Raw genomic sequence first — 24,144 nt, forward strand, 5'->3', positions numbered from 1 at the left:
TCAAACACCTGGGTTCAATTCTCCACATGGGTACAATGTTTCTGGTGTCCTCTCGCTATGATATTGCTGGAACATTGCTAAAAGCAGTGTAAAACTAAACTCACTGGCCATAGTAACATCTGTACATGACATAGGGCTGGTTTGCACATGATAATGTTTAATATCTGACTAATTCCATTGATTGTTTTCTCAGTGGCCTGTGAGAAAGATTTCAAGAGACAGGAAATTCCTGTGTGTACAACCCATGCTATTTTCCTACATCCAGGACCAGTGAGACAAGTAGGTCTCAACAGTGTCAAGGCCCATTTCCGTTTTCCCTTCTGTGCTCTTATAGTGTAATTAGATCTACTTGGCTAGGCAGGGGAGTATTGTTACTTACACTGATCCAATGTGATAGGGTGCTTTTAGAGATGAATTAGCTCCCAGCCATTACACTTTATGTGTAGGTGTTTGACAATGTATTATGTGTATGGATACAAAAGATATTAGATATGTTTTTTAGGTTGCATAATTCATTGGATGAAGGAGTCTACTAACATTCAAGACTTTAACATAAAACTTCATGAATTATAGCCTGAGTCAGGATAAGTTTTAAATATGAATTTTATGATAGAAATTACATACTGATACTGAGTGTAAAGATATTGTTCGTTTAGAAAAATTGTTCAGCCATGAAAATATCATTTAAACCTCAACGCTTGGCGTATCCATATAAAAATATTCATTTCATCTGAGTCGGACGTAAACACATTTTTCATCTTTCTATTTTCTTGTCACATTACTCAACATAATTTGTGTTCACTGTTGTTATGGCACTATATTTTACCACTGTCTACAATTCCAGTGGGGCAATGGTGTAGCCTAGTGGTCAAAGCATTTGCTCGTCAGGCCGAAGACCCGGGTTCAATCTCCCACATGGGTATAATGTGAAGCCCATTTCTGGTGCTTCCTGCCATGATATCACTTAAGTATTGCTAAATGCAGTGTAAAACTCACTCACTCACCCACTCACTGAACTCCATGTGCCAGGTCTAGCCTAAACAGGACCAAAATATTTAAAATATTGATATAATGTTATGACCACATACCTCAGAAAACCTCCAAGCAGGGAGAATAACTCAAACTGATATCCAACTGAAAAGATTCAAGAGATGATATATCCTTGACATTTTTAGGGAAATTAAGGAAATATATAAAAATTGTTACCATGAGAACTTAATTCTTAATTTCATAAATGTGTGTCAGTGGTGGAATGTAATTCAAACAATTTAGTTAACATGGTTTCTAATCAAGGACTTGACATTTTATCACGAAATAGGAAAATCAGTGACTCAAAGACAGTAAATCCTCAAATGACACCAATTTAAACAATAATGAAATCAAATTGTCACTTTCAGAGTAAACAGGTGGCTGGCATAGCAAGCAGTTCAAGTTCCATGACATGTATACTGTGATTTAATCCCGATAGAGAATAAACTGACATTTGAACCAGCACTGAATGTCATAAGAAACACCTGCTGTGCATTTCACATACATATCAAACAAATCCAAGGCCGTGTTTATGCTGGCCCTACTTTGTGTGTCTGAGCTATTTACTCACGAAGAAGGTGAGTGTTCAGGAACAGCTGACAACGATCAAGCATAACCGTCCTCCCACACTATTACTCACCAGGTATAGAATTTGTCATATATAACGCCTAGGTCCAAGCATTGACATGTATTGAAAAATGCAGGAGAACTCTCTTTCCCTGAAAGATCGTAGCTCATGTTTTTGTGTGCATACAATGTGTCGGTGTTGACTCAAGGCCTGCTAGCAAGTTTTTTGAAGCTCTGTTTTCCTTGAGGCAGGCACTGTTTATACTGAGCTGTGTTGAATGTGAGGTAGTGGTTTAGTCAGTGGCAAGTCGTGACAGAAGTAAGTGCTCCGAACTCGTGACCAACAGCACACTGCTGCTTTTACTGCAGACAATGCGTGGTAGTACTTTGTTTTGCTTTGTTGAACTCTCATTGTCATCTCTATATATTCAATGCTTTGATTTATGGATCATAAACTAATCTCTCCATTTCGTAATATCTCTTCTTGATTGTTCCAAATGTGACATGTCTCCAGTCATATTGCTCTTGACATGCAAATGTTTGAAATGACTTTACAGAGAATATGAACTGGTTCATGCTAAGTTGTTATGATTTGATAAATTACATTAGCCCTGAAAACCTTTTTTACTTCTGACATGTTGAAGGCTATGTGTCATAATTCTGCTAATGATATGAATCTGACTTATGCTTTAAATATGTAATCAATCAAACAGTAATGTTGATTAATGTTTTAATCATGATGTCATGTAGCTCTTCACTTTTTTTGGATTGAAAATAGCCTTGCGTAGATCTTGATTAGAGTTCAAAGGAAATATGGAAACGGACATTTTATAAATTTCTAAACATTTAAAACAGCTCATAAAATGCATACAAATATCAATGTTAAAATAATCCAAAGCATATAAACTGCAACTTAATTGCATGTAAGAAAGACTTTTATAATGTAAACAGCACAAAATTAGTGCTGCTGATGTTGGTTTTGACGTGTATTATTAGAGTGACATACCAAGTCAGTTTGTGCTTCATGCAGTCTCTCCTTTCATTCATTATGTTTATGCTCAAGCATAAGCATAAGCTTAAAGAATAATGTGTTGGGCATGTATTTATAGTAATGCCGGAGGGTGTGTGAAATATAAAAGCTTTATGAACGATATGTGCTCCCCACAGGAGACATGAGATTGCAGTTTGTAAAGGCATTAACACATTACCAAGGACGATATGCAGATAGCTGGGTGCTGAATCATGCATTGGAACACCTCAGATTACTCCATTCATCAATGTCCAAGTCATCATTAATCTTCTTTGATTTATGTAGTTTTGTTCATTTGGCAAAGCTTATCCGATTGCACATATGGTAGTTTCATCATGAGAGGTAAGATCTTCATAAATTTGATGCTGTTCCTTTGGAGATTTTATTGCAAATTATTCTGTATTTTTTGTTTGTACATGTATTTCAAGTACCTTTCATAACCTATTTTTTCTGTGAACATAATCACTGAATCTATGGCCATAGGAATGTTGTAGTTAACGTTTCATTGGTTGTTTTATCACTGACTTTTATTGTTTGATGTATTTTTACAGTGGTTGACATGATCGTGTACTTGAGGGACCGTAATGGCATCTTCTACAGTATAGAAGACGGCCATCTTGCCCAGGCCGAGGAGTTGCTGGATATGACAATCCAGGAGCAGGGTTTGAGTCCCATCGCTCGGGAAGTGTTCGCAGTGTGGCTTGTCTCAGACCTTCTAGGTAGGTAATTGGTTAGCATGATTTTTCAGATTTTCCAATTCAGGTTGTTATTGCAGGTAAGTATTACATGATGCAACTTGCTACTTTGAAGTGATGACTAAAATTTCATGTATATTAACTTCCTGTGATCTTCCAGAAATATTCACTCTTGACTTCTCAATAAATGAAATGACTTTTTTGAGAATTAAACACGTTTTCAGTCCCTGACAACTCCTAAGATATGCTCCATTGTCAAATTTTTCAAACACTAAAACGGTAGTTCCAAAATCGTTTGTTTTTGATTATGAGGAAATGTTATCAATTGGTTGTTTGGTCACTATGACCAGTATTCGATTGTTTCAGTTAATTGGGACAACAGTACCATGAACATCCGCATGCTATTGGTCAGGAATGTTATGTATGTTGAGCAGTGATGGCATTTAGTGAATACAAAAGACAATCCAGAGGCTGGTGAAATGTGACACATGGTATATTTGGGATTACACTTTCTAGGTAAAGTACAGATTCTAGTACTATCCAGGATTTCACACAAAATCAACAGCAGCTTCTACAACCTAACAACAGTGTTGTTAGTAACCTAACAAAAAGGTGTTGATTACTAAGAAACCCCAAATTTAACATTTCAATTGTTGGTGAGGTAGTGTAAATCAAATGTACAAGGCAGCAGTAAATCATAGAAAATGGAGCAATTCACAAGGAAGCAAATTTGATCATGTGCCCCAAGTCAAGGACAATGTGAATCGTTAAGTACTTGCATATAATTTTCACAGATTTTCAAATGTGTGATTCATTTTTTACAGAGATCAGATTAAAGAAAAATCATCAACCGCATCAAGTTGTGCAAAAGTGGGATGAGTTATGTGTTCTGTATACCGATGAAAAGCTGTCTGACATTGATAAAAGTGAGTACCGGAGGGCAAGGATGTTAAGAGTTGTATGTGAGCTGTGTCTTAGCTTCATGTGAGTTTTTGTCTAAGCACCATGCGAATTGCATCAGAGCTACCTCTTATCACCATATGAGTTGTGTATAAGCAGTGTCTTATCACCATGTGTGTTGTGTATAAGCTGTGTCTAAGCACCTTGTGAGTTTTAAAGCTGTGCCTAAGCACCATGTGAGTTGTATCAGAGCTGCATCTTATAACCATGTGAGTTGTGTATAAGCTGTGTCTAAGTGCCATGTGAGTTTTTGTGTAAGCTCAATGTATGAAACTCCTAAAAATACCAGGAAGCCCACAGGGCTGATAACTGAAAACTGTTGCTGGACCTGTGAACATGTAACCAGCCCTGTATTAAAAATAGGAAACTGAGGTAAGGTGTCAAAATACCTTTATCAAAGAATTACTTGTAGTGAGGTAAACTTAAACATATGCAAAAGCAAATTTTACAAAGCATAGCTTAGTGGTCCTTGTTGATTCATTTAGTGTCACTGCCATGTCAATTAGACAGGAAAAGTCAGAATGGTCAGTATGTTTGGCAAGAATGGTCTCTATATGTTCTTCATACAGTTAGCACAGGGGATTTGTAACTCTCCTTGTGAAAAGTAAACATGCTCAACAGCAAATTTAACAAAAACGACTTGGTCGCTGAAAGCATTCCTTAGACCAGTCACATTTACTAAAAGGGTAGGCTGATCTGTGGAAGTTATGGTTTAATTGATCATGAACTTACATACAGACATCGTCTAGCTACCAACTGTAAACTATTTTCAAAATATCACCCGTAGTCAGAGACATGGTAAAATATATACTCGTAGAAAATGGATTGGCTGGCTATAAAATAAAGTTGTAATCCCGCCATGTAACTAGCAAGCAGCGGGTCATTGGGCAGACAGTATTTCATACACTGATAAGCTGCATCTTAACATCATGTGAGTTGTATCAAAGCTATGTTTGAGCTGTGCTATGTTCGGTGTACCATATGTAACTGCAGATAAGCTGATCTCATATGTACACAAAGATCCCAAATTGATCCTTAAAGTCCATATCAAAATACAATGTCCAGTACATTGGGCGGACTGAGATGCTTCACCTCATCACTGTCAGTCATCAGGCCCCGATTTCTCGAAACAAACTTAAGTTTTTACTCAAATCTTAAACTGAGTTTGACAATTTGAAACAGCGGAATTTTTAACTCAGCTGCATTTTTTTAAAATAAAAATGTTCAAACCACTAAAGAAACCTGTCCACAAAATTCAGATTGTCTACTAAGTTTGAGTTTGATACCGATTTCCGTCCATTCTGGAAAATGCATGTACCTGTGTTTTCCCAAATTTGAGCAAAAAATTGAACTTAAGTCAAAACTCAGACTTAAGTTTGTTTCGAGAAATCGGGCCCAGAAACATAATATCAACAAATCTGTACTGAAGTTAGCAAGGTAGTCCAGGTGTTACACTATAGTGAAACATATCCTTTGCATATCATTTATGTCTGTAATCCAGCATTATAATTTTATTCAAAATTTCATTAAATAATGTTAATAGTAATTATTGTGAAATCAGTTGCCAGAATTGATGCATATATTTTTGTCTTATTTCATGTAGCTGTACAATTGATTACATATCAGCAAAATGTTATTTTCAATGGAAATATTTGTTCACACTAAGCCACAGTGGTATCAGGCCATATGTTCCATACAGAAAGGTATATGACCAAGCGGTTGACAAATAACCTCAGTCATGGTATACAGTAAAACCTGCAGTTAAACTGCCACAATACTGGAATATGCACACCTCATTGCTATTTCCATCTCAGTTAAGAGGCAGATACAAACATTAATCCTAATCCCTGTACATGGTGCAATGACTAGCAAAAACAATTACCTCTGAAACGTTAAAATAGTCACGTCTGGGGATGTTTATGTGCAAATTTGACATCTCCAATATCTCCAGTGGCAAAGAGGGTTTGGGTTTGTGCATTCTTGTTGAGTGATGGAATCCTTTTTGCACCCAGTAAGTCTATTCTTTGAATGAGCTGGCCATTTTCTACAGAATGTTTTTTTTGTGGTTGAAAATTTGGCTTGTCTACAGTCATATATGGTATGGTGTGTCTGAACTGTGTGTCAGCTGCATCTCAGCTGTGTCTCAGTTATGTGTAGGCTGCATCTCCATTGTGTGTGAGTTTTTTCTGACCTGTTTGTGTTGTAAATCTAGCATATTTAACACTTACCTGTATATTATGCTTATAGGAGAAGTTGGTTTAAATTCATGTGAAGCACCATACTGCATTGTTGGAGTCACTTCAACCTACTGTCGGTGTCGTGTAATAACCGCAGATACTGTAACCAAGCCTCCCTGATGTCATGTTGACACTGCTTATCAACAAGATAACCTATTTTTGCTACAACTCTCCTGTTATGTGAGCAATAAGGAAATATAACATTAATGAATCCTGCTGAATACTTGTGGATGTGAGCCTATCTCACATCATGCACTTACACTTGATGTTTTCACTGTGGTGTGGAAACGACCTGGAACTTTCCAGCCTCTCTGAAAAATATATTCTGTTTGATACAACCATTTTGTCTGATATCCTCAGTCAATAAGACTGTTCTGTCTTTTCAGGTGAGCCAGTTCTGATGGTGCAGAGAGATGTCTTCTTTCCTATACAAAGAGAAAAAACTGTAAGCAGCACCTATCTCTTCTGAAAACCTAACCTGACTTTAACATGTTTGTGAAAGATCCTTCAGTTTGATGTACAGATACATTAATGAGCATTGACTTGATTACTGCCTGAGTATGCACACTGACAGAAGACCATCACCATATACAAACTGCTGAGTGAGGTAACAAGCCAACCAACACTAGCAGAACTATTCCACACAGGGAGTTATCCTGTCTATGTGATGGTGGGGTAGCGAAGTAGTTAAGACATTTGCTCATCATGCTGAAGACCAGGTTCACTTTCTCACATGGATACAACATGTGAAACCCATTTCTGGTGTCTCTCGCCATGATATTGCTGGAATATTGCTAAAAGCAGCGAAAAATTAAACTCACTAACTCACTATCCTAATTTTGAACCTGAAAATTGGTGTAGTCATAAGGATAATAACAGATTTTCCAGGAGTGTGATGTTGATAGATGCAGATAAACAAATGACCTGCAGGACGACACAGGTTGACTGTAATGCCATCCCACGTTCAAGGTATGGCAATGAGTTTAACAAATTAAAACTATGCTACAAATAAAAGATGGATCTGTGGATTACAAATATGTAGAAAACTATATGATAGGTGTCGCCTGTGACTGCATGACTATGTTTGTTACTTGTCTCAATGCTGCAGATCACAAATGAGGAGATTCTCTGTTTGCTGTACCATGAGGCCAAGTTCAATGTGATTGAGGGCAGGTACCCCCTCCATCCAGAGGATTACCACACCCTGGCCGGCTTACAGGCCCTCATACACCTTGGCAAATACAACCCTAGGGAGCATGTGCAGGCAGAATACAGGTGTGTACTTTGTTAGCAGGCATGTACAGACAGTACACTACTCAGGTGTGTAGTCAGAGAGTAGTGTACTTTATTAAGAGGCATGTACAGTGAGTAATGTACTTTATTACCAGGCATGCACAGTCAGATAGTAATCTACTTTATTACCAGGCATGTACCGTCAGAGAGTAATGTACTTTATTAACAGATGTGTCCTGAGAGAGTAGTGTACTTTATTAGCAGGCATATACAGTCAGAGAGTTGTGTACTTCATTAACAGATGTATACAGTCAGAGAGTAGTGTACTTTATTAACAGATGTGTACAGTCAGAGAATAGTGTACTTTATTACCAGGCATGTACAGTCAGAGAGTAATGTACCCATTTGGGGAATCGAACCCGGGTCTTTGGCGTGACGAGCGAACGCTTTACCCACTAGGCTACTCCACCGCCCCCTTCTTAAAATCGAACGAATGCATTCAAATTATACCCTGTTATACACAATGAATCAACTGTCTCCAAATGAAAGACCATGGTATTGTTTCAGGGCAAACCTGATCAAGTTCTACCCAGATCACATGTTCCAGAAGGAGAAGTTCCTGTTCTTCACAAGGAAAGATGAGAGTGCCAAGTGCGAAGAACAGTTCATGTCAGCACACATCCACTTGTCTAAACAGTATGAACAACTGGATGTGCAAACACAACTAGGCAAACTCTACCGGGAATACCTAGATATATGCTGGTCCTATCCATTCTATGGGTAAGATACGCTAACAGTATTTAGTGACGTTTGTTAGTTTCATTAAAGGGAGACAATCGTCCATGACCTGGTTCCTATGTCCTGGTAGCACTTATTATATCTGGCATCGGGGCAGTTGTTATTCTACCCAGACAAAAAAGTCAAAATAATTATGTCTGACATTCAGTAAGGTGAAAACAGAAACAAGCTAAATCTTTAACCAATGAAAACTACCCTTTCTACATGTTCACTGAAAGTGTGAATGTTAAAGATCACATATACTCAAGGGGGATACAAATGCATAAATCATTTATAAACATTGTTATAAATGAAACCCTGTCATTAAAACTACTCATTTTGACATTTGATTACCTTAAATCCACCTTCTTGACAACAGTGTACAATTCTCACCTGTGTACAAAATTTTAACCAATCAGAGGGGCACATGTCAAACCATAATATATACCATGTGGGTTGCTGTAGTATTCATCTACATTTCCGAGGATAGATTATCTTGTTTATAGGTTTGTCTAAACGCAACAGTGGTTTTGAAAAGTGAAAGCTCATTGTTTTCACAATCTACTGTCATTTAATCTTGTCACATGTTTTGCTTATTTTCCGAGATACAACTTGTTTTCATAGACACTTCCGTCAAAATCACTTGTCATAATGTTATAAATTGTTCTTGTAGTTCTGTTACAAACGGTGTCATGCAAATTCTTTTTCGCCATGATTCAAAAACATAGTTGACTGTGAGTAGGAAGCAGATTTGATCTTTTAACTTAATAAAAAAAAACATAATCTAATTGATTCTCAAACTGACTTTAGACCATAAAACAACAATTTTAAAACATGGCGACGCCCTGTCGCAAACATCCAACAGTCTGAGTGTAAATGCTATTTAGGATTGTTTTCATCATGTTACAAAATCTAAACTACTTTGTACTGGTAGTAAAATATGCATTTGATTGATTGACATTAGGATTTTGCATGACATTGCTTATAACTTGAACTTTTCACTCTTGGAAGGCAGGTTGGTGTCAATATTTTTGTCACTTCAACCACAACTTCGCTCCCGAGGAAGAAATCATTTTTATGTCACATGTTGTGTCATGCAAAATCCTTTTGGTCATCAGTCATTTACTACAACTAGTAAGTGGTTTTAAACTCAATTAAAACAAATCTAAATAGTATCTTCTATCTTGGATGCAAGGTAGGTGTCAAATCACCCGATTTAATGCATGCAGCTTCCAAAGCGCTCACTTCACACTCACAAAATAACATATTTCTATTAACATATAAATGAGGGGTCATTTTTAGTGCATTTGGCAAATCATGGAAATGTACCTGCATCGAAGTATTTCAGTATCCTTATGTATTCTCCCACAGGAGTGCCTTCTTCAGCGGACAAGTGGAGACACCTACACACAAGTTCATGAAGATGATCAAGAGTGCACCAGATACCAAGGTGCTTGTGGCCATCAATACAGAGGGAGTCAGTATCATAGACAAAGAAAAGGAGGTGAGTACAGATAGATCTATGTCAAATACTCTGTGGTCTATTTTGACCTCTATCAGTTCAGTTAACGACACTTATCAACTGACAGTGACATCAGTCTATTTTTCTTACGGGACACTTTTTTTCCCTGAAATCTGATACAGTTTTGTTCTGTTTGATTGGCATTACTAGAAGCTGGTAAGTGATAAGAGGGTAAGATTCTTGACAACGGTATAAGGATCCATACCGAAACGTCGCATCATATGCAATAAAGAAGTTGTTATCCATAAAGAATCTTACCCTCTTAACAGTTTTGTTCCTCGGGCAATTATCATATTGTTCTTCTTCTCTGGGTATTATGTTAATAACGTAACACTGCCCTTTTTTTTTGTACTTGTTTTGAAGACTGATACTACTTTGACATTACTGACAATTTCCAACATGTAGTGCCGACACCCAGTTTCGAACCCGCAACCCTTCGCTTAGTAGCTTGGTGGATTTATCCAATAGGCTAAGAAGGATCGCTGTGAAGAATGAGAATGGTTCTCGGTATGAACTGTGTGTTCCTCAAAGGATGGGTAGTGTGGGCAGCACACATGCAGGGCACGAGTAGCAAGTGCAGAATATGTGCATTGCGAATGCAAGGCAAGACGTCGGCTACCAGTCTCAGCCCAGTTGATTTCATCAGTGAATACCAAATATTGAAATTATATCTAAAGTATATATCTTCGGTCAGTTTATAAGTTGGAAATAATATGATCATGCATTTTCCAAGGGAAGCAGGCCTACATATCAATAATGCCCGCAGGTCATGTTTTATCCTACACATATAAACCTTGTGTGCTCTGATATTATTGCAATTTATAATGGTGTGTCCTTTAAGAACTAACATAACTGACACACTGTTGCGGTCTGTAACGACAATGGTGAAGGCGCACATGCTGCTTATGTTGGGAAACAGTCATGAGTCTTCACGATCTGAAGAACAAGTGTGATATACACTTAGCTTTGCATCTCCTTCTGTTCATGGAAGTTTTCTCCCTTTGACAATACCTGCATCATGGACGCCTTTGTAAGGGTTAACAAGTGGGGATAGTTCTTTGGATATGCAACTTCTTTATTACAGTATAAGCAATGTTTCAGTGTAGATTCTAACGCCATTATCGGACAAGTGATTAAATGCAGCCTTGCTCTCTTCACTTGTTAATGTGTCTGTTAGAAGGAAGAATGAGACAAGTGTGCAATAGGTGCATGTTCAGGAGTCTAGACTGACATGTGCTCCTTTTTTACCAAACATTTATACATTTGGAAGTATTGAGATGAGTATATGTTCACAAAAAGAGTAAATGGGACTTTATACCAATTCCAGATATCACCCAGCAAATGTAGTGTAACACTGAATATATGTATTCCTTGCATGTGTGAAACAGTTACAAAGAATTTGAAACCAGTGTCTTTCTCTGCCCTATGTCCATGGCTGGGTGAGCATGTTTGGTTGCTTTTCTCTTGAGAGACTTCAATCCTGTGCCACAATGAACCACATGTAGTATATGTGGCCTCACCTTAGGCAAGTAAGTTTGTTCAAAATTGCCGCTGTTCACTCAGCAGAAAATGGCTACCCGTTGGGATAAGTCATGTGGCTTTTACTTTCTAGTGCCTCGCAGACAGCTTGGAGTTTCTGGGGTAATAATGAACTATCTGAACCAGGAGCATGCTGTCATTATGTATTTGTAGGGCAGTATTACTGGATTAATTATTATTGTCATTCCTGCCACTGTTGTAGATCCTGCTGCTGTATGCACCGTTTGACAAGTTGCTGTGGGAATACCGTGAGGCCGAGTTTGACGGTGATGATGACATCATGCCGTCCCTGTTCCTGCAGTTCCTCGTCAGAGGAGAAGAACAGGAAGTCACAAAGCTGCTACAAATATATTCAAGAGAGGTACTGGCTCTCTCATATGCAATTGTTGATTTCTGTCCTCCATGTCATCAAATCTTCTAAGTTTTGTTGGTATGTTTGTTGTTAAATGCTGCAAACAGCAATATTCCTGCTATATAGCAATGGCCTGTAAATACTCTAGTCTGAACCTTACAATGTAGTACTTCCTTCATAGGGGTATGATGACATGTGTCAACCAAGTCAGCAAACAAGACCACCCAATCCCAAATATATATATATTCCTGATGTGCTGCATTGTTAGTCTGAAGGTCAAAATGTGTTTCGTTATGTTTTGCTGACCTGTCTCTTCATGACTCTGTCATGTTAATGATGTGCAGTATTGTTCATGAATCTGTCCCTCCTGGATTCTGCAGCAAATTTTTAAGAATTCCACAGCACATTTAAGCAAATTCTGCACCCCATTTTTCAATATTCTGCAAAACATTCTGCAGTTAAAACATTTAGAAAAAAACAGCAAAAACATTATACAAACCTTCATAGTTTAATGCTCAAACACAGACATAAAGTTCAATGGACAGTAAACATCAGATCTTGAGTAAGTTTGATGACAAAGCACCCACACTTTTTTCTGTGTTTGAGAATCAAACACTCGCTGAAAGTTAATTCTCTCTGCTCATTTGTAACTTGGATGTAGTTGAACATCTTCCAGTCTCATGTAAATGACAATTTTATATTTCAACAGAATCTGAAATTATTTCTATTTTCAAAATGATCGATTTGAAGAACGTAATTACAGTGACAAATTCATCTAATATTAGTGGAAAGATGCCTAAAATTTGTTATTATTATTAATATAGTATCTTTAATCGTGATTATTTTGAAAATGTTGTCACAGTAAATATGTCAGTTTGTTTTATGTGTAACCGATCCTACTATTGACAATAACTGTACTTTTCGCTTTGGCTGTGTGTCAGTTTTCACTCAATTTTTGAAATAAGCAAAGTCTGTGACAGAAAAGTGGTGGTTTCTGCACGATAATGCGTTTTCGGCAGACCAGACATTTTTCTGCATGGAAAGGTAAATTACACAATTTTTTCTGCAACGGTGGAATCATGGAATCCAGAAGGGACTGATGAATTATGTTGTGTGCCTACTGTTCATGAAGTACTGCAGCATGGCCGTTCACTATTTACTACGTTGTGTGTTGCTAATAATTTACACAGTTGTTCATGATGGGCATGTTGTATTTTGTAAATTGTGTGTGTTGTTCATGATGTGATATGTTGTTCTTAGTGTTTTAAGCTGTGATTGTTGATTGTGGTGTGTGATGTTTTCATGATGTGCATGTTCTTAAGGTGTTATTTTGTTCATGATGTGCTATTTTGTATTGCAGGCTAAGCTCATGAATGCATTGATCAACACTTGTGTCATGAAGAAGAAGATAAGCAGGAAGGAAGATGGTGTCGACTTTGTAGACGCAGGACTTTTCCCTAGTAGGAATGGTATGTACTATATATTACTGTAGGCTTTATAGAAATTTGTAGAAGACAGGAGGAAGTTAGTAGAAGTTGCTGTAGGCTTTGAAGAAGACAGGATGGAGTTAGTAGAATTTGCTGTAGGCTTTGAAGAAGACAGGATTGAGTTAGTGGAAGTTGCTGTAGGCTTTGAAGAAGACAGGATGGAAGAAGTTGCTGTAGGCTTTGTAGAAGACAGGAGGAAGTTAGTAGAAGTTGCTGTAGGCTTTGTAGAAGACAGGAGGAAGTTAGTAGAAGTTGCTTTAGACTTTGTAGAAGACAGGATTGAGTTAGTAGAATTTGCTGTAGGCTTTGTAGAAGACAGGATTGAGTTAGTAGAATTTGCTGTAGACTTTGTAGAAGACAGGATAGAAGAAGTTGCTGTAGGCTTTGTAGAAGACAGGAGGAAGTTAGTAGAAGTTGCTGTAGGCTTTGTAGAAGACAGGATAGAAGAAGTTGCTGTAGGCTTTGTAGAAGACAGGATGGAGTTAGTGGAAGATGCTGTAGACTTTGTAGAAGATGGGGTGGAGTAAGTAGAAGTTGCTGTGGACTTTGTAGAAGATGGGGTGGAGTAAGTAGAAGTTGCTGTGGACTGTATAGACACCCCCTGGAACCACTGTCCTGCAGAGGTGCAGTGACAGGGTGTCTGTCCGCCTGCATTTGCAGTGATCGTGTGCTTGTTTCGATGGTGAATGTTAGATTGGTGTTAAAAATTTGTCACCATTTGCGAAACACGAACAATATCGTTTAAATATTAACATTCCATGAATGCAAAGGTCCTGATGGTGATATATAGAAAGTTTCAAGTTGCTAGATTAAACATGAAGAAAACAGTCGTCGATTTCAGCAGAACATATCTTTTCACATAGACAAATACCAATTTTATTTCAAATATATTTCCATTTTTCCTATGAATGACAAACAGAGTTAATAGGTATCACAGTAGTACCTTCTGTGAAAAGAGGAAGTCATTCAGATCAAAACTGAAGACGTTATTGTACAAAAATGTAAACCTGATGTTCAGTGAAGTGATCGCGGGAGTACAGTGAACACATAATTCAGTAATAGGAAATTTGGAATATGCAGTGATCGGAAATTTCTTTTTCTTAAAATTTATCGAAAGTATGAAATAAGTAGGTTTTTCGATGTAACAAAGTATATTTTCAGTCAGTTTCAGACTGAGCAACATGAATGACAGGGTTAGGTGTGGATATTGCCCTTCTATGGATAACTTGTCTGCAGTTGTCAATCATTGTGTGCACAAACACTGAGATTTGAAAATAGAGACAATGACCTTAACACTTAATAAAAACAAAGGCAGTAATTTATATTTACCAAGCGTACACATATGACAATGTATATGAAGCCAACTTGAGGGTACTAAACAGACATTACCCATCTGCAAAAACACAAAATCTCTACCCATAGTACCTTAAGCCACTTCAAGAAAGGGAACCAGACGCAAGAAAGCGAACCAGAGACACATATCCAGGATGTATTGCCAAAGTGTGAAAACTGATCAGTGATGTTCTTTGGTGGAAATGTGCGTCATACTCCGACTTTCCGTTAACATACTCACAACTACTCACAGAGATTTGTTGTTGACGAACTGATCAGTGGTCACCACACAGACAAATATGTAGACACGGAAGGTTTCCACAATGTGGAGTACATACAATCAGTCCGTGTATCATGTGAGACGTGGAAGTGAGGGAGCATTTCGTACTTTTTTGTACTATTTTGATATTCTCTGAATGATTTTTATACGGCGTATTCAGGGATATTTGTAGTTCCAAATATATTAATGGAATTACACGTCATTAGTATCATCATTGTGAATTTAGTTTTACGCCGCCCTTATCGATATTCCAGCAATTTCCTGTAGGGGAACACCAGAAATGGGCTTCACACATTGTACCCATATGGGAAATCAAACCCGGGTGTTCAGCGTGAAGAGCAAGCGCTTTAACTTCTAGGATACCCAACCACCACAGTAATGGTGTTGAAGGAAGGCTAAATTCACCCCTAAGTCTGCTAGCGTCATTGATGAAGGGCCTAGCTATTACTAACAACAATTCTTAAAAGTTGTAAAATCTTTGTTTTTGTTTCAAACAAATACAACTTCGTTTTTTACAAATCTTCTTAACAGTATGGAAAAACACTTTTAGTTCTTTAATGTCCCATACATTCTGTTTCAAATGGCACACATTTTATTCAAAATGTCGACCTGGAAATCCATTTGTTGACACTTGCTGAAAGGTGTCAGACCTAGACTAATGCTTAGTCTCTGAATAGATAATCATAATTTTGATGGCAACCAACAAACCTATTATGAATTGAAAAGGAGCCCCAGGGAGACCAGGGATTCTGAACCTGGGGAAATCTAGACTTGCTTCATTTAGGACTTCAGCATTGCAGGGAGGCTAGGATGTAGGGAAAATAATGTGGTTCGGGGACTGTGAGAGAGACTAGGGTCAGACCATAGGCCTGGTCAAACTCAGCGGTCCGCTTGCTATCCGCTTTTATGTGAGTCAGGATGCTGTTGGTAGACTGGCAGAGATTTCAAGAATTCAGACTAGTCAGCAGTCTTAGATGATAGGCACATGATTAACACTGTTATGACACCGATTCCTTAACACAGCAAATCTTCCAACAGAGCACTTCAATGTTAAAAATGTAAGGATATCCAGGAGCACTAGTCGTAGACGTTTAAAGGCAGCTGGACTCTGCTGTAAACGACTTGCATTTCGTCCACCACTAACACCACGTCACAGGCAAGCACGTTTGAGATTGAGTAGACATCGTGGCCAGTGGTCTCATGTGCTCTTCACAGATGAAAACAGATTCAATTTGTTTGTCCATGGTGGTCGGCAGAGGGCAGACAGACAAGGCATTGATTGTATCTCCTCCCCCAACCTCCCCAGGATAATAAGCCTATGTAGCCACTTTTTAGCATACACACAATACAAGTTGTTCACTGACCAGGAGGCGAACATGGGTTGATGTATCCTCGATGTTTGTTTATGTTCCCTATGTTAACTTTGAATTGTTTGAAGCAAGGGTACAAAACTTTTAGCAGCCATTGCTAGAATTTGCCAAGAAAACCAAATCTCCCTTCCATTGCATTCGCAAAATATCGGTAATTTCCGTATATCATACATGATTTATTGTAACACGAGATAAAGAATTACTACAACAAAGTACCAAATGAGTTCAGCATTCTCAACGGTGGGGTACACAGAAAATGTTACTCACTTGTAAGTGGGGTACATTGAAAATAACAGTAAAGCACTCAGCCAATCACAAATTGACCTCTATAGGCATGAAGTGTGATAATAAACATTATGATGACACTCTTTGTTCTATCATTTCTAAGAAACGTTTCTAAGCTTGTGTTAGGCTATACATCGTTTGACTCTTTATTAATGACGACTATAGTCTGTTTGGCTCAAAAGAGGATGATGAATTGCAGTCTAAACTGTTAAACATAGCATATTCAGTGAAACACTGATCATAATCAAACCATCATACAAACTCTGTGAGGATTTATTGCCCTAAAATGAAAAAGATTGTTCAACAATCTATTACTAAAATACTCGCACATCTCACAGTTTGTTACGAGGGAGGAGTGCAGAGAAAGGGACAGCCAGGTGTTCGTGAAGCATGTGCACAAGTGCCAAGAAAGTAATTTTTCATTAACTTGTGCTGTGCCTTTATTTTTACATTAACCTGTGCTGTGCCATCTCAATCCTTTCTCCCACAATAGCAGGGACTTTAGTTTCCATGACAATAAAGCTTAGAACCAAACAATGTCTTTCTGTCATTTTCACTTCCACATGCGCATGTTTGAAAAGAATTACGATACCGATCACTGCAAGAAAAAATACGATCACTGCAAGCATGCACAATGCGTGTACAGTCATTGGACCCCGATCACTTCACGATCACATTTAGATAGATAAAATGAATATAATGCATTCAATAGGGCAAAGACGTCACATATATGTGTATCATTAACAATATCGACTCATAGAAATGCCATAAAATCAAACCATTCGGAAATAAACTTAGTATTTGTCAACGTGAAAAGATATGTTCTACTGATAATCAACGATTCTATTTATAACCACCACATCCTGTACATTCGTGAAATGCTAATATTTCAACCATAAATGGTGAAAATCACAAATGGTGACTACATTTTTAACACCGATCATACATTCACCACCAAAACAAGCACAAGATCACTGCAAACGCAGGCGGACGGTCACCCCATCACTGCTCTCTGCAGGACAGTGGTTCCAGGGGGTGATAGAAAGTAGGATGGAGTTATCAGATGCTGTAATTCTTGTAGAAGATGGAATCGAGTTAGTAGAAGTTCCTGTAGATGGTATAGAAGGTAGGATGGAGTTAGTAGATGATGCTGTAATTCTTGTAGAAGATGGGATGGAGCTAGTAGACATTCCTGTAGAGTTTAAAGAAGGTAGGATGGAGTTAGTAGAGGATGCTGTAGACCTTGTAGATGTGATGGAGTTAGTAGAAGATGCTGGAGACTTTGTAAAAGATGGGATAAAGATACTTTCTACACTATTCCATATATATGGCAACAGTCCGTGAAAGGATCATGCAGAATTTGTAGACAAGATGCAAGAATTTTATAGACGATGGTGTGGAGTTGTGAGTGCTATGGAGCACAGATTCAACATGGAGTACACTATTCCAGTTCTGGCTGGAGTGCATTATAGTTTACAGATATGTACCTTTGCAGATGTTTAGTACCAGTGTTGTAAACTGCCAAACATTTCATGCAAACAACTGGTGTAGTAACTCTCAAAAGTTATCAGACTAGTTGGAAAGTTACTAATCCATAATTTTCTGGATTCAAAAAAATAATAAGGTCAATAAGTGCAAAGAAACTGCTCAGTGTTTTCAAAACTGTCTCAGTCAAGACTTTAGTCATAATGCTCAAAGTCAGATTCGTCCAAGACCATCGGGTATGCACTTTTTTAAAAATGACCGTCCGGTCACAAAACAGACCATCCCGGATGGTCAAGCAGGAGTTTGCAACACTGGTAGTATCCTAATTGACAACTGCTTCATTCTTGTTGATGGTGTCCATTGCCCTCTTTTTGCAGATGCATCTCATGCCTCTAAGGTCTGCAATAAGCTAGATAAGCTGTGTTTGACAACCTACACAAAGAAAGGTGCGTTCCTTGTCTCTATTTTCAGTAGACTTATTTCACAACCATGACTCAGGTATTTATAGCTGAACTATGTTGATATCCTGGATAAGTAATCATTAAGCAAGACAAAATGTTTCTTATCCTCATGCAGATCATTTAGAAACTAGCCAGTCATATATGTTTGGGTTCACAATGAGGTAATTCAGCAATTCAAACTTGCACAATTTTGCACAACTCTAGTCTTCGATGGGAGTTATCTTTATTCTTCTGTTTAGTTGTGTTCAAGTTCTTTGTTTGAATCACTTATTATAGTTTTTCTGGTTGTTATCTTTTAAGAATAGGAGGAATTCTTGAGCTGATCTTTAGTTGATGCCTAAATATTTTTGTGAGATACTTTTAGTTCCATCTGAAGTGTGGTATTTGTTTCAGTCTTTGTAAAACATCCTCTTTAAGCCTGAGAATTTACAATGAATTCAGTCTGAAACAGGAGTCACTTAAGATCATTTAAAATTAGTATTGAAACAAAATATCTAGTTATTCAAACATAAGTACCTGACAGTCAATTGGTGTTTTCTATGGTTCCCATCCTTATCGTTATTCCCAGGTGAATGCATGGACTGAGTCACCAGCACCATCTGCACAGAACGTCTCAGGGGAGGTAATCTCAAGTGCTACACCGAGTGACTGCAGCAGAGCAACCACGAGATCAGCTGGTACACATGCTGGAAAATACCCTTAACAGACCCACAGTCCACTGGTCTGCATAGATTAGCTTGTGTCAGTCTGACAACCCACATATTCAGTGTTTGTCACACCCTGTCCATATATCATGTCATTTTGATCTGAAAGATATCAGGTTCAGTCTACAGGGCAGGCCCTGTTGACCTGAACTGGCCCAGAAACTGCAAGCGTTCCCTGTGTAGTATGGGATAAACCAGCCATGACAGGAACAGTCTGTTGAATGAGCTACATTCCTTTTATTCCATGAGGACAAATCACACATGGTTATTCTCGAATCTGTCTACCACTGATAAAGCTGATTATTAATTGCAGAGATGCACATCATTGACTAACAGTGACATTCTAATGGCCAGCAAGGATAAACTGGACCGGAATAGCAAGCACGTTTATGAGAAGTAATCGGTGCATTGCAGTGAGCAAACCCATTTGGTTTATGAAGAGGAGAGCAGATGTAGGCTAGTGTACGTGCAGTGCATGACAATGAAATTGATTTCGGGTAGCTGCACACGCCTTGCCTAGAAGACCTTCACGGGTCGGTGTAGCAACTACACTTGATTGCTTACAACCTGGGGCTCTTTCACTCAAAATGGCAAGCACCAGTGGGTGACACTCATACATACTAATATGAGTTAATTATCAGGTCAGTGCTCAACGTATCTTTGCCAGTAGGAACATGCTGTGAATTGAAAACAAAACATTACCTGTAAATAAGACACAGCAATGGCATTTATTTGCAATATTTTTGGGTGTTTTAGGGGGTATTACTAAATATTACATACCATGTCATTGTTTTTGTGGTTCTGTTGAAAAGGGTTACGTTTCCTCTAATACCACATCCCTGTCCTTTCACACTGCCAGTATTTTGTCAGCTGCTTTTTTGTGTTTTTGATGAACAGTGTCATATTTCATCAAAGATTCTTTAACATAACCTGGTTAATGTTCTTGTGCTGGAGTAATGCCACCCTTGACTGTCTAGTGTATTACATTCCCAGCTTGTAAGGGTACATATCATGGATTCGTTCACTACCACTAGTTTCAGTGTTGCATCCAGGCTGCATGATTACGGGATTACCACCTATTTACATACATCTAGTGGAAAAAAATTAAAATCGATGTACGACTTTTCATGCAATATAAATGACGCTATACCATCATATTGTGTCAACTCACACACCTTTGTGGATGTCGTTGAGACTTTTCCATATCACAAATTGAAACTCGTCTTTGGAGAGTACGTAACCAGACCACAAATCATTTTGATAAACTCCAAACCAGTTTCCTTATTGTCTCTCTTTTCATGACAAATACCCAAATATCTTGACCTATATTATTGCTGTCAAGACATCAGCATTCCAGTAAATACCTATCCTCAGTCAGTAAGTGATTCCCCCTTGCTTGGTGTCAGGTCCCCCTCATTTGTAGCAGTTAAAGGGAATGTCTCCCTTAATCTCAAATTCTTGGATGCAACACTGTGGTTTGGTCTGAGCCCTGTTTAAGTAATGTAACAGAAATATTAGGGATCCTTTATTGTCCAAAAGGACTCAAGGGTGAATTTCTTTGTGAAGTTTGTAATGAGACTGACATGATGACATGGAGTGGAAGCTTCTGAAACAGATATGTGACCCCGGATAATCAAAGTTAGGACAGTATATGCTTCTTTGTGAAGTACAAGGAGTCCATACAAGCTGGGAGTTTGCAATGGAGAGACTGTTGTGTGCTATCTTGGTGTAGATTTAAAGCTATGTGATTATCATTCATTGTTAATCAAGTTCTGGAAAGTACATCCTGAGGTAGTAATAGTTGTGTAATTCGTTGTAAGCTAGGATCATTATCAGTATGGTTATAATTTAAAGATTTCATATAAACAAAGATGATACTTTAATCACAGGGGCTTGTATTGCTGAAAATAATACGTCCTGGGTCCAACAAGCATACACTGATATCCATACACATATAAAGAAGGATGTATATGGATATCAGTGTATGCTTGTTGGACCAAGGATGTATTATTTTTAGCAATACAAGCCCCTGTGACTTTAACAGCTGCACAAGAAGAGTTGCTCAGTCTTGATCTGTGCAAGTATTATCATAGATATGCATATCAGTTTATTCAAGTTTTAATACTTGTGTTGTTTTGGTGATTGTTATCAGTGCCCCCATGACATTTATTTAAGACAGACATGCTGTTTCTTGGGCTGTATAGTTTCATTTGCTAATGTTAATTATCTCAAGATCACCAAACTTTCAGTATAACTGATATATGTATTCCTTAAAGCTTATTGCATTGTTGTATTGTGATATCTTTTTATGTATGAATAGATACAAATAGAATAGAACAACAAAATGTCAAATCAGTACAGTTATGTCATTATTATACCCATGAGTAAGTGTTCAATCTTCATCAAATCATTTCATGTGACCGGTTACCTTTCCAGATTAAAAGAGTTTGTTGGAAAACTATTTATAGAAATAAAAATTGCTTGGTTATGTGTGGTCCCACTTATTTTCTATAATTGATTTTTCTATTTTTCTACTATTTTTGCTCACTCCCAAAAGTTATTTTTTACTTTCAAACATTCAGTTTAATTCTGTGGTGCATTCCAGTTAATTGTTTTTACTTGATTTGTGTCAGTATTTTTAGTAATGAGAGTCATTTCCTCACCATTATTAAATGTAACACAGATTTTGGTTATTTGTTCCTATCTTATGATAATATATATTTTTGATCATATATGAATATTCAGTTGATGTACCCACAAGACAGCTGAGATTAAACTGACCAGAAAGTGCAATGTGAGCTTGCAATCCTACAATGTGATTGGAATTAGTCATGGACACAGAGCAGTTTGTGAATAGCAAAACCAACAGTTTTTATATTTCATATTCATAACTATCCTTGAATGCTGTGACTGTTCACTGTTATTTGATAGACAGACTTCCTTTTCAAATACAGACAGAATGTCTGATATCCTGATTTCTGTTCCAGAAATTATCCTTATGTTGCTTTAAACATACCTCCCAGAGAGTAACATAACTTTTTAACTGTTGTAACTGCTGCAGTTAAACTTCATACTAACCGTAGCACCAGAATAGTTTGATGGAACTTAAGAATTAAAATATTTAGGGGAACAACACATAATTTGTATAAACGTAACAGAGTATCTCTGGGTTGAATATCACAGAGTACCGCTATAACAATCATAACTCCCTTAATCCAACATTATTTTCAGACTGCTGGAATCTTGATGAGTGCAGCGTAAAACATTCACTACTTCAGCATAGGACAGTTCTAGTGCTTGGATAGCTCTCGTCAGTATACCAACTTGTGAAATGATACATTCAGATGAAATGTCACGGAGCTGAATATTGCAGTGCTTCATGGTATCAGATAGAGGGTTTAGTCAGTCCATTTGCTTACAACTAAATTTGCCTTCAACCCTTATTGCATACAAAAACAATGTAGGTAAATTGAGATTTTGAAAAATCCACAAGAAGATCAGCCAGACTCATGGATATGCCTCTTTTAAGACTTGACTCTCAAATGTGTAACAGCACCTCTATGTTGAGATGTTGGTCATGTTAACATATTTTGCCTGAATGCTTCTATGCAACATGATGTATTCTGATCTCCCCCTATACTCACATATGCATCCTGCAATATTTATTTGTGTTTTGATTGGCTTTACTTACCATGTGTGTCATGTAAATATTACTTCTTATTTATGTTTTGTATATAACCTTGATGTGAGAAATACACTGTTATTGTGTTTGTATAAATGTAAATCTCATGGATATCAATAAACTATTAGTACAGTTACAATGCTTGTCTTTCTTTGTGATATGAATCAGCTGATGTGTTTTAAAGATTATGATATGTTTTCATATTTATACTCCTAGTCCAAATGTAGATATAGCATCAAAATCAGGTAATGTGATACACCCAGCCTTATCACCCATACTGCATATCTTGACCATGTTGAACACCAGTGCTTGTCACCACACATTAGACAATGTGATGAATACTCAAGTAGTTTGTCTATGAACATGTGAACACTGTTTCAACAGTGAACTGTCTCCACACACACACACACCCACGCTAGTTTTTAGAAACCTGATACCTCCTGTAGCTAGTTCCACATCAAGAATTTTTGGAGGTTGGGAGGTGTCATACTAATTACTGGATAACACATTTACTGTTACTGAGAGATCCAAAAAGATAGGGACTTTTCTAACATTTGGTATAGGGCTCTTTAGGAGATAAACATTGTGTGTTGGCCAATTTCAGGGTGTTATTGAGTATTTTAAGCTTGGGAATTCATTTGGAACCGACGTCAGCTGAAGGTTTTAAATAAAATATTCCTATGCTTCAATTACCCAATAGTGCCTGGAATTCGGTCGACACAAATGTTTGTCGACATAGTAAACACAAAAGTAAATCAAAAGGCCCACATAGATGTTACTGTCTGCATTCATTTCATTGAGTACAGGAACAGCAGTGAAAGATCCTCCGCTGGTCATTTCAGCTGGCTCTCATGGTAGCATCTGGAACTGCTCGTTTGTGACATCACAATGTAACTTCAATGACTTCACCACTACTGATGATGATGCAATGCAATTATGTGCAATATGGTATGTGTCAATACACAGAGAATAGTACTGCAATTTCCGGGAATCAAATACCATTTGATCACATTTTTCAACCAATCAGATTGTAGCCCACAGTGACTTTTGGTTTAAAATTGTAGTTAGATACGAGACAACATGTTATGGTTAGTGTTTAGTATCTTATGCTTGATGG

At 37.7% G+C, this 24,144-nt stretch overlaps 1 protein-coding gene across 6 annotated transcripts in view; it reads left to right on the top strand.

Moving 5' to 3' along the window:
- The window catches only part of LOC137293514 (FERM domain-containing protein 8-like), a 37,547-nt gene extending 14,384 nt beyond the window's left edge, over nucleotides 1-23,163 (top strand). For 5 of the 6 annotated variants that reach the window (XM_067824109.1, XM_067824112.1, XM_067824113.1 and 2 more), the window contains 10 exons: nucleotides 3,178-3,345; nucleotides 4,146-4,247; nucleotides 6,905-6,963; nucleotides 7,627-7,793; nucleotides 8,319-8,531; nucleotides 9,900-10,032; nucleotides 11,792-11,950; nucleotides 13,302-13,410; nucleotides 18,558-18,626; nucleotides 19,210-23,163. In XM_067824109.1, coding sequence (XP_067680210.1) covers nucleotides 3,178-3,345; nucleotides 4,146-4,247; nucleotides 6,905-6,963; nucleotides 7,627-7,793; nucleotides 8,319-8,531; nucleotides 9,900-10,032; nucleotides 11,792-11,950; nucleotides 13,302-13,410; nucleotides 18,558-18,626; nucleotides 19,210-19,226 — 1,196 coding nt within the window. In that variant the 3' untranslated portion in view covers nucleotides 19,227-23,163. Of the gene's footprint in view, nucleotides 1-3,177; nucleotides 3,346-4,145; nucleotides 4,248-6,904; nucleotides 6,964-7,626; nucleotides 7,794-8,318; nucleotides 8,532-9,899; nucleotides 10,033-11,791; nucleotides 11,951-13,301; nucleotides 13,411-18,557; nucleotides 18,631-19,209 lie in introns of all 6 variants that reach the window. The other variant, XM_067824110.1, reaches the window with a different exon arrangement.
- The last annotated feature ends 981 nt before the right edge of the window (nucleotides 23,164-24,144 follow it).

This window comes from Haliotis asinina, chromosome 8, assembly GCF_037392515.1.
Source record: "Haliotis asinina isolate JCU_RB_2024 chromosome 8, JCU_Hal_asi_v2, whole genome shotgun sequence".
Taxonomy (NCBI): Eukaryota; Metazoa; Mollusca; class Gastropoda; order Lepetellida; family Haliotidae; genus Haliotis; species Haliotis asinina.